At 35.7% G+C, this 11,618-nt stretch overlaps 2 protein-coding genes and 1 pseudogene across 2 annotated transcripts; all 3 read left to right on the top strand.

Moving 5' to 3' along the window:
- The first annotated feature begins 1,652 nt into the window (after positions 1-1,652).
- Positions 1,653-4,330, top strand: LOC112012603 (G-type lectin S-receptor-like serine/threonine-protein kinase LECRK1). Its single transcript, XM_024044978.2, has one exon. It carries the CDS (start codon positions 1,813-1,815, stop codon positions 4,135-4,137), a length of 2,325 nt encoding a protein of 774 aa, XP_023900746.1. The 5' UTR covers positions 1,653-1,812; the 3' UTR covers positions 4,138-4,330.
- LOC112012593 (GDSL esterase/lipase At1g09390-like) lies at positions 4,315-8,328 on the top strand (annotated as a pseudogene).
- A 376-nt stretch (positions 8,329-8,704) lies between these two features.
- LOC112012588 (GDSL esterase/lipase At3g62280) lies at positions 8,705-11,582 on the top strand. Its single transcript, XM_024044966.2, has 5 exons — positions 8,705-9,010; positions 9,871-10,056; positions 10,190-10,353; positions 10,455-10,725; positions 10,829-11,582. Exons 1-5 carry the CDS (start codon positions 8,761-8,763, stop codon positions 11,062-11,064), a joined length of 1,107 nt encoding a protein of 368 aa, XP_023900734.2. The 5' UTR covers positions 8,705-8,760; the 3' UTR covers positions 11,065-11,582.
- The last annotated feature ends 36 nt before the right edge of the window (positions 11,583-11,618 follow it).

The following is an 11,618-nucleotide window of genomic DNA, read 5'->3' as shown; positions in this document are numbered from 1 at the left end:
AGTGCTTCTTGGCCTGGTTCGATCGATCGAAGTTTAGGCTCGATCAATCGAAAATCGAGTCAGATTCGTTTTTACTGCATAATTCCAACTCAACCCTAACTCCTAAAATGTTTAGGATTTTATGTTTTTGCCCTAGGTATATAAGGTAAACCCTAGCTATGTTTAAGAGGTTGCTCATATTGCTGTTTTGTGTAAATCTCTTGTGAGATCTAGAGGAGTTTTCCTTTACACAAAACTTAGGGTTTTCAAGGAGAAGATATTATCTACACCTTGATGATCAACTCAGTTGCTGCCATTGAAGTTTAAAGAAAAACAAGCGTGGGGGCTTGTACTTGCTGGAGAATCCAAGAAAGAAAGAGTTTATGGTCTTGGAGCTTGCATGTGATCATCGAGCTTGCATGTGGTCATGTCAGTAAATTCTACTAGTGGATAGCAATAAAAAGTCGAGCGTGGGGGCTTGTAAGTCTTATTGTATGAACTTCGATTCTTTCAAGATAGTGGATTCAAGTTTACCTTGAGGATAGTTAGGTCAAATCCTCCCCAAGTTTTTACCGTATAGTTTCCTGGGTCATCATATCATTGTGTTATTTACTTTTCCGCTGCTTTATATTCTTGATATGATTGTTTGATTGTGATAACCTAGATTGACATAATTTGACTAAGTTAATCACTTCGCTAATTAACTAGATTAATTTGGTTGGGTTAAGGGGTCTAAAAACCATTCAAATAACAACCTACTACGTATGATTTGTTGTAAAATTATTGTCAACGTAACATTTCTCTTAATTTTTTGATAGAGCAAATTATTTTCAACAAATTAGGAGAACAAATTATATTTATATCAAAATTACAAAGTAATTATCTATTCTCACACATTACAACTAATTGATTCTAAAAATTTTAAAAAAAATAATGTGAAGGTATAATACGTACATCCCTGAAAGTATTCATAAATTAATTATTTGTTGACATTTGGGTTGTTTATTTTCTTGTTTCATAGGCGAGAGCTTGCATGCTGCCTATTTGACTCCGTGTTTTGAATTTGTGAGGCCAAATTTCACAAATGGAGCTAACTTTACCACAAGCGGTTCATCTGCTCTACCTGGATTGATTCCATTTAGCCTGAATGTCCAAATTCTTCAGCTTCTTAGATTTTGAGCTCGCTCCCTTGAGCTACTATCAAAGGGTACATTTTCAAGGCAGATCATAAAACAGAGCTAAGTTTTTGTGTTGCCAAACATCTGTTTTAGTCCCCAAAATATTTGTGAATTTTTCTTTTAGTTGCAATAATGAGGTGGGAGAATTTGAATCCTAGTTTTCATCATTAAAAAAAATTTGCCATTGAACTACAAGGTTATTGGTTTAAACTTAGCACTGCATTGAGACTCTGAAATTAAACATCCCGTGTTGCTTGGGTTATAACTAATAAATAATTCAATGGATGACCAGCTGAAAGACTTTGAATATAATTAAACGCATGCAAAGACTTCTCATTCCAGCTAAGAAAGAGAATAAAGTGAATGACTCTTATTCTATATATTCATAGTTCTTTGATTATACACAAGTTGTGACTTTTCATCCTTAGGAAAGATATATACTCAAGAATGCTTCATTTAAAAAAAAAAAAAAAAAAACTATTTCCTTCCAAACACCTTCCAAGAAAAATATTTAATAGTAATACTCAAGACAACATCATAACTCGGTAATGGCAAGTCTCTTGTTTTTTAACGACTATATATGGAGCTATGTTAGTCGCATTTCATTTGCAAACAGAGTGAAAGAATAACAGAGAGAACTAGCTATTTTCTAGTAATGGCAAGTCTCTTGTTTTTTATTTTTCTCTCAGCAATTATCACAACAGAAGCTCAACGAGGGGAATCCATTGTAAACCTTGGCTCTTCTTTAACACCTACCTCCAAGTCTTCATGGCAGTCACAATCTGGTTTCTATGCCTTTGGCTTCTACCAACAAGCCAACGGCTATGCTGTTGGAGTTTTTTTTGCTGGGATTCCTGAAAAGACAGTTGTCTGGACAGCCAACCGAGACAAACCTCCAGCTCTCGCCAGTGTTACATTGAATTTCACTAGTGATGGTAGACTCATCACGCAATCGGCACAAGGAGAAGAGACGGCCATTGCCAGTCCTCCTGAACGTGCAGCATCAGCATCAATGCTTGATTCGGGAAACTTTGTTCTCTATAATTCTGATAAGAAGATTGTATGGCAAAGTTTTGAAACCCCAACGAATACCCTCTTACAAGGTCAGCGTCTCACAGCTGGAAATGAGTTGTTTTCAAGTGTTTCAGAATCTGATCAATCGACAGGAATATTTCGCCTGAAAATGCAGACGGATGGAAACCTTGTGCAGTACCCAGTGAAAACCACAGATACGGCTGAATATTCTTATTGGACTTCTTGGACAGATGGAAAAGGCAGTAATGTTTCACTATGTCTAGATGATGATGGTCATCTTTACTTGCTCAATTCCACCGGCACAACCTTAAGAAATCTGACTCAAGGCGGATATCCAACAAAAGATGTAGTGTATTTTATGCGAATTGATGCCGATGGGATCTTCAGGCTGTACGCACACAATTTGAATAAGAATGGGAATTTCTCAGTCATATGGCCATCTTCCAATAATAAGTGTGACCCTAAGGGCTTGTGTGGTCTCAATGGGTTTTGCACTATGAATGATCAGGATACTACTTGCAAATGTCTTCCAGGCTTTGCAAGTGTTATCGAGGGAAATTGGAGCTCAGGTTGTGAAAGGAATTTCACTGCAGAAAGTTGCAAGAGCAAAGTTGAAAGTATGAAATATATCATGCAAGCAGTACCTAATACTGTATGGGAAGATAATTCTTTTTCTTCCCTAACATTATTGACCAAAGAAGATTGTGAAGCAGCATGTTTGAAGGATTGTAATTGTGAAGCCGCTACGTACAGAGATGGAGTTTGTCAAAAGCAAAGGCTTCCATTGAGATTTGGAAGAAGGGAACTAAGTGATGTAAACATTGCATTCATCAAGGTAGCTATATCTACTTCCACCATAAATAAAATTGAGCCCTTGGGACGTGAAAGATATTCTCGAAAGGACATAATGATTCTGGGCATCTCACTTGGTGCTTTTGGACTCATTATGTCAGTGATTTCTGCAATTGCAATTTATAAAAAAAGAGTCCAAGCATATAGAAGGCTCTCTAATAGTGGAAATGTTGATTTAAGCATGGATGTTTCTCTAAGATCATTTACTTATTCTGATCTTGAGAAAATGACTAATGGTTTCAAGGAAGAGCTGGGAAGAGGATCATTCGGGACTGTTTACAAGGGAACAATATGGAATGGTCAAAAGATTGTAGCCGTCAAAAGACTAGAGAAAGTGTTGACAGAGGGGGAGAAAGAGTTTCAAACCGAGATGAAAGTTATTGGAAGAACACACCACAAGAACCTTGTCCGTCTGCTCGGGTATTGTCATGATGGAGAGAATAGGCTTTTGGTATATGAGTACATGAGCAATGGCTCACTTGCAGATATACTCTTCAAACCTGAAGAAAAACTTTGTTGGAATGAAAGAATAGAAATTGCTCGCAACATAGCAAAGGGAATTCTTTATCTCCATGAAGAGTGTGAGTCACAAATCATCCATTGTGACATGAAGCCCCAAAACATACTCATGGATGAATATAGGAGCCCAAAAATATCTGATTTTGGATTGGCAAAGCTACTAAAGCCAGACCAAACCAATACCTTAACAGGTATCCGAGGAACAAAGGGATATGTTGCACCAGAATGGCATCGAAACCAACCAGTGACAATCAAAGTAGATGTATATAGCTTCGGAATTGTTCTATTGGAGCTTATATGTTGTAGAAAGAGTGTGGATTGGAGTTTTCCTGAAGAAGAAGCTATTTTAGAACAATGGGCATACTCTTGCTTTGAGGCTCGTGAGCTAGATAAACTAGTGAGTTGTAAGGATGTTGACAAAAAGCAATTGGAGAGAATATTTAAAGTGGCACTTTGGTGCATTCTTGATGAGCCATCTCTTCGTCCTTCAATGAAAAAGGTTCTGTTAATGCTAGAAGGCACCGTAGATATTCCAATCCCTCCAAGTCCGACTTCTTTTCTTAGTACCACATAAAATGTGTTTGTAATTTTTTTATTCTTAGGAAATGTTATAGAGGGTATTTGAGCTGGATATGTTCGTTCATAAAACAAGTGTTAGTACTCAGCTAGTCCTTTAAGGCCAATGGCAAAATGTGGTTGTACTTCAAAACCCAAATATGGGATGGTTGCTATTAAATATATGTATATGTCAATGGCACTTGGCTTGAGCGAGGGAATCACTCCGCATACTTCCATTGAGAGAGGAGAAAAAAGTGTTCACAAAAACAATCCTCCGGCTCTCACTGATGTTACATTGAATTTCACTAGTGATGGTAAACTCATGATGCAATCAGCACGAGGCAAAAAGATGTACATTGCCACTCCATCTGAACATGCAACATCAGCAATTCAGCATCAATGCTTAATTCAGGAAAGTTTGTTTTATAAAACTAATAAGGAGATTATATGGCAAAGTTTTGACAACCCAACCAATAATCTTACAGGGTCAGTGTCTCTCAGGTGGACAAGGTTGTGTTCGAGTGTTTTAGAATCTAACCAATTGACAGGAATATTCAACTAGTAATGCAAAATACATATGAAAACCTTGTGCAGTACCCATTGGTAGTATCAGAATTAAAGCCTGAATATCATTGTTGGGCTATTATTATAGATGGACAAGACAATAATGTGTTACTATGTCTTGATGATGATGGATATCAATTCCACTGGTGCAAACCTAAGCAATCTGACTATAGGCGGATATCCAACAAAAGATACAGTCTTATCTATTGAGAATTGATGCTGATGGGATCTTCAGGCTATACTCAAAAAAATTGGTTAAGAATATTTGGGAATCGGCCTATTATATGGTCATCTTCCGACAATAAATGTGACTCCATAGGCCTATGTGGCCTCAATGAGTTTTGTACTAACGTTGATGGAGAAGCTAAATGCTTATGTTTTCCAGGATTTGCACATTTTAGTCGGGGGAATTGGATTTCAGGCTGTGAAAGGAATTTTACTGTAGAAAGTTGCCAATGCAAAAACGGAAGTATGAAATATACCATGGAAGCAACATCTAATACTGTCTAGGAAGATAGTGCCTTTTCCATTATGCAATTATTGACGAAAGAGGACTGTTAGGTAGCATGTTTGGAAGCCTGTAACTATCAAGCCGCTTTGTACAAAGATGGAATTTGCCGAAAGCAAAGGCTTCCATTGAGCTCTGGAAGAAAAGTACTAACCGATTCAAATGTGGCATCCATCAAGGTTGGTGTAGGCATATCTACACCCAACATAAATAAAATTGTTCCCATGGAACGTGAAAAAAAAAGGCTCTAAAGGAAATATTGTTTATGAGAATCTCATTTGCAGCTTTTGGACTCATTATGTTAATGATTTCTGGGATAGTAATTTATAATTAAAGGTTCTCTAGTAGTGGAAATGTTGGTTTGAATGTGGATGTGTCTTGAGAAAATTACTAATGGTTTCAAGGAGTAGCATAAGTAAAAAATTAAAAATTAAAAAAACGCATTAAAATTTGAAAAAAAAAAAAAAATCTAATCTTATTCTGTCCACTTCGGTCCTATTCGGTCCACTTTGGTCTTATCCAGTACTATTCAATCCAGTTCGGTCCAGTTCGGTGAAGTTTCGTCCTGTTCGGTCAACTTTGGTTCTATTCAGTCCATTCTATCCACTTTGTCTTATTCTGTCCACCTAAGTCTAATTTGGTCCTACATAGTCTACTTCCGTCCTTTCAGTCCACTATGGTCTTATTCAGTCCATTTAGTCTACTTGATCATATTCGGTCTGATTTCGTTCTATTCGGTTCCCTTAGGTCCATTCTATCCACTTCGTCTTATTCGGTCTACTTCGGTTCACTATGGTCTTATTCAATCCATATAGTCTTACTAGGTCTTATTTGGTCTAATTCTGTCCTATTCGGTCCACTTCAATCCATTCGGTTCACTTTGGTCTTATTCAAGCCATTAAGTCTTATTTCGTCCATTTGGTTTTATTCAGTTCTATTCGGTCTACTTTGGTCCTATTTGGTATACTTCAGTCACTCGGTTCATTTTGGTCCATTTGGTCTATTTTGGTCCACTTTGGTTTATTCAGTACATTCAGCCCATTTTTGTACACTTACCTAATGAAAAAAGACATGATTTATTATTGCTATGCTCATGTTAAGCCACAATAACGTAGTAATTTCAGTCTACTTTGGTCGAACTAAATAATTTAAGTGAAAGTATTTCTAAACATAAAGGCTATAAATATACAAATGTAATCTTTAGAATAGTTACTCATTTATTTTAATGTCATTAATTTTAAATCAATTGCATAAGATTGATTATACATTCAAGCAAAATATACATAAACTATCCAGTGCAGTGCACAGGCACAGTGACTAGTTGTTTAGTAAACCGTGAACATGAAAGTTGGTTATCAAGCAAGCAATCCCCTCACATTAGGCATATGTCCAAGTGTTGAAGTAGATTTTAATTACTCAATCAAGAGGGATACTTGAATCAAATCCTGTTTATTAAGTTAAGGAAGGACTTAGCTGTAACCTTTTAAATTAACTGATGACTTGATTGCAACTTTATAAATGTAATGAATCAAAAATTGAAAATAAATGTATTTATCAAGGATCAAAACAAGTGTTTCTCAATTGTTATTAGGTGTTCATGCATGCAATGTCTAAGTCAAAATTTTCAATTAGGTCACATAGGTTTGATCAACGACGAGAATTCAAGAATGCAATTTACTCAATTAACATGGGACAAAAGTCAAGGACGAAGCCAGAACTTGAAGTTAAGGGGGGCTGTTTTGTTGTTAGTTGCGTGCGGTGACTTTAGCTTCCAGCTCAGTTGCTTAACAACTAATGAGTTTTCTTTTTTGGTGTTTTTTATGTGTGTATCCAGGTATGGACAAAATTATTTTGTTTAAAATTTTTAAAAGGTTAGATTGTTTGTTTTAGGTAAAATTAGATGATTGAGTTTAATTGTTTTTAGCTTTACTATTGGTAATTTTTGTTGTTGAATAATTTTTTTGGGCTCGTTTATTTTGCTTTAGATTTTAGATTTAGCCTTTAAAAGGAGGAAAATGCTAGAATTATAAACTTTTTTTTACAAATTATTAATGTGGTGAGTGGTTATTAGTAAGTAAAAATGTGATGTAAGTGATGAGCTCAGATGCAAACCAATAAAAGTTTACTACCACAACAATTTGTAAAAATGTTATAGAAAATTTTGTTGCTGGAGTAGTACTCCTAAAAGAATCAATGATAATATTAAGGGAGCAAAATGTGATTTTATAGAACAAAATTGCTAAAATTGGTGACCATTTATATATTAATTTTTTTTTTTTTTTTTAAATTAGGAGTCCAAGTCTCCCTCCGTCCCTCTCACAAAACGATATAGCTGATTCATTCTTCTATTTTTCATACGCAAGTTATAAAAAGAATTCCTTCTTTCATCACCGAAATAAATAAAAAATAAAAAAATTTTTAAAAAAAAATTATACATGGATGAGTTTCCACATTTCATTAGAAGACAGTTTTTTTGTTATGCCAATTATTTCACACTGCTTCAAATTCTCAAACTCAGTATATTATATCTTGTATTCTTGATTTGTTTTATCCCTTTTCAATGCAAATATAGAGTATATACCAACATGGTGGAAAGAATTTCTGGGTGCACAATACTGGGGCACTAGGTTGTTTGCCTCAACAACTTGCAACCACTGCCACTAGTGATAGTGACTTTAATAGGCATGGATGTCTCAATTCCCTTAACAATGCTGCAATATCATTTAACTAACAATTGCACGCTTGATGTGAAGAATTGAGATATGAAATGAAGAATGCCACAATTGTGTATGTGGATATATATACCATCAAATATGATCAATTTTGCTGATTATGGTATGGTCTTCTGCTATACAATAGCAATTCCAAATGTCATGGTATTGATTAATGGTTTATTTTGTAGGCTTTGAGAATCCGTTAATGGCATGTTGTGGCTATGGAGGGCCACAGTACAATTACAACCCCAATGTCACATGCGGCTAAACTGGTTCCAATGTCTTCATTGAAGAATTAAAATACATAAGCTGTGATGGAATACACTATACAGAAACTGCCAACGCAATTGTTGCGTCCAAAATACTCTCTACTGAATACTCTACACCTCTAATTAATCTTTACTACTTCTGTAATCCCTAATCAATTTTAGACTTGAAGACAGGATTTACTTGCTTAGTGTATGAACCTTGACTGTATTGTAATAAGGCTACACAGCCTACACTCTCATAAGTATTGCCATGTTAATATTATCTTTTAGTTCTAATGCATCATGCACGTGTCTCAGTCACATGGAAAGTAGCATTTTCCAGGAAGAGATTTCTTCCAAGATGTGCAATTTACATGTGTTCATGGATTGAGAATGGGGGATAAGAGTATGACTTCTATTTAGATAACTAGACAGAAAGTCAAGGACAGCAAATTAATTTAATAATATATACTTGGGTCAATGTCTTTGCATAGCACATGCGGATCTCATCTTCTTAAATTGGATAGTAGTAATGGTATGATTAGCAAGTTGGAATAAGTCAATCAATCTTGCTAAGTGAGTTTAAGGAGCAGAGGAAGAGAGAGATGGGTTATGTAGGATTTACTCAACATCTCATTTTGCTTATGGTATGGGCATGTGTCTTCCTGGGTATGTTTACCAACTCAAAGTGCAGCCACCACAGGCCCATTCTAATCAACTTTGGTGATTCCAATTCAGACACTGGAGGGTTGCTAGCAGGCACTGGACTTCCAATTGGCCTTCCACACGGCATTACATTTTTCCACAGAGGCACTGGCAGGCTAGGCGATGGCCGGCTTGTAATTGATTTCTTCTGTGAGTTCAAATTTTCCATTCACCTTAAGTTCTGTAGGTCACTGTTTTTCCTTTTTTCTATTTGTCTGAGGTATGGTAATTAAGAGATTTTTTAATTATATTATTAACATGGCACCAATTTCATTCATTGTCATATCAATCTATAAACCTTTTTGTAGTAATATTCGTAGTAGCTTTAGCATTTTTCATTGAAACCAACAAACGACAACTAAATTTGACAAAAACTTTAGCAAGACACTACTGCAGCATAGCACGCACTCTTAGCCCAAGCTATAATTAACCACTGAAGTCATTCTCCATGTCTTGAAACATGGTCCAATTTGATACAACTCCTTTTGAAAGTGCTGAACAAATCAGAGTGTCTTGTCTCACCCTAATGTTAATATCAATGTATATAAATTCTTAGTCTTGTCACATCATTGTAAAGGATGTAAAGCATAATAGCTAGTAATCTTACCATTTTCCCTATTCTTATATGCTTTTGGTTGGAATAATGTAATACCATCTTATCTTCAACATCTTTTATAAAATTCCATGAGTAAAGTTGACTACATTCTGTGATTATTAAATGAGAATCTTGTCCTGCTTGGTGTTTTTTACATGACACTAGACCTTAAAATATAAAAGGGGCCAGCTTTTGGTTAACAGAACCTTCACAATTGAAATATCAAACCTAAAAGACAAAATAAGAAAAGACAACAAATAAAAAGTGAAGGAAATTGAAACTCTGATAGAAGTTCCATATGGTCTTGTAATCCTTGAATGTAATCTATCACAATTTACCACAGTAAATTTTACCTAGAATTCTCAAAGTTAATTGTGCCCCCCACTAATAGTGCCAATATCATGGTATTCTGTAGGTGAACAGTTGAACTTGAGTTATTTGAGCCCATATTTAGACTCATTGGCACCAAATTTCACAAGTGGAGTAAACTTTGCAGTAAGTGGAGCAACCTTGCTCCCACAGTTTGTGCCTTTTGCACTAGATGTTCAAGTACGCCAATTCATTCACTTCAAAAATCGCTCACTTGAACTCTTATCACTTGGTATGTACATTTCAACTCACATTACAAATTTACCCGCTAACAAATTCAACCATTAATAGCAAGTTAGCATTTATAAGAGATTTGAAATCTAGAATGTGTTTTCTTTTTCAACTTGGTTCAATATGTCATGCAGGTTCAAAAAATTTAATTGATGAAGAGGGTTTCCGTAATGCACTTTATATGACTGATATAGGAGAGAATGATCTCTTGCTAGCCTTGTATGCATCAAACTTAATATACGCACCAGTCATTGAAAAAATCCCTTCATTTCTTGCAGAAATCAAACTAGCCATTCAAGTGAGTCTGTATCTTCATATCATTATTTTACATTGTTTATAATACCAAGTTATTAAATTCACCCCCTTGTAACATCATTATCTTCTTTATTGCAAATGTAGAATATATATCTATATGGTGGCAGAAAATTTTGGATACACAATACTGGACCATTAGGATGTGCTCCTAAAGAACTTGCATTACATCCTCATAACAATACTGATCTTGATCAGATTGGATGCCTTCGTGTCCATAATGATGTTGCAAAAGCTTTTAATGAAGGACTCCGCAGGGTCTGTGAAGAAATGAGATTGGAATTTAAGGATGCAACCATTGTGTATGTAGACATATACAATATCAAGTACAACCTCTTTGCCAAGTACAAAAAATATGGTAATTAGCTTAATCTTTTTTGTAATGCAAGTGGAACAGAAAAGCTCTTCTTTATAATATTTAATGTTTATGATTTTGGTGGGTGCATATCTTATTCTTGTAGGTTTCAAGGATCCATTCATGGCTTGTTGTGGCTATGGGGGGCCTCCAGATAATTACAATGTAAAAGCAACATGCGGCCAGCCTGGTTCAAGCATATGCAAAATTGTATCACAGTCCATAGTCTGGGATGGAGTTCACTACACTGAAGCTGGCAACCGTGTGGTTGCAGCGAGTATTTTATCTACGCATTATACCACACCTCGAGTAAAGCTTGACCATTTTTGGCCAGCCAACTAAGTGGCAAGCATCCATGAATTGTTTTTTGTTGTAGCAACATTTCTAGTAGTGACACAAATTAATCTACCTGTCTAACACTCTAAATGTATGATCAAATTATTTGTGGTTATAATATGAACAAACTTTGTGCAAGTTCTAAGCTACAACATCAGCCATGTAATAGTGGAAAGTGATGCTAAGATTTGCGTGGAGGCCCTTCTAAAGCCGAGCAGAGAAGATCCTTGGAGAATTGCAGAACTATACTCTGACATTCTTAGGCTAGCAGAGCTATAGCAACACCTTCAATTTAGCTGGCCACCTAGGGATGCTAATAGAGCAGCTCACAATCTTGCAGCTTGGTCCCTTTGTAATAAGCTAGCTGGTTCTTTTTTATTAGGCTCAGCTCCCCAATCTTTTGTTCATGTCATTCTACTTGAGCAAGCCTAACTGTTTTGTAACTATTCTGTACTGCTGTTTCTTTGCTTGATAAAATTCTTCTGGTTCTCATAATATATATATATATATATATGTGAACACAATTTGTGACTGAAGCATATAGAGATATATCATGTATG

Source organism: Quercus suber, unplaced genomic scaffold, assembly GCF_002906115.3.
Source record: "Quercus suber isolate HL8 unplaced genomic scaffold, Cork oak 2.0 scaffold_18, whole genome shotgun sequence".
NCBI classification, from domain to species: Eukaryota; Viridiplantae; Streptophyta; class Magnoliopsida; order Fagales; family Fagaceae; genus Quercus; species Quercus suber.
Note: the sequence above shows the minus strand (reverse complement) of the source record. Positions and strands in the feature narration are given on the sequence as shown.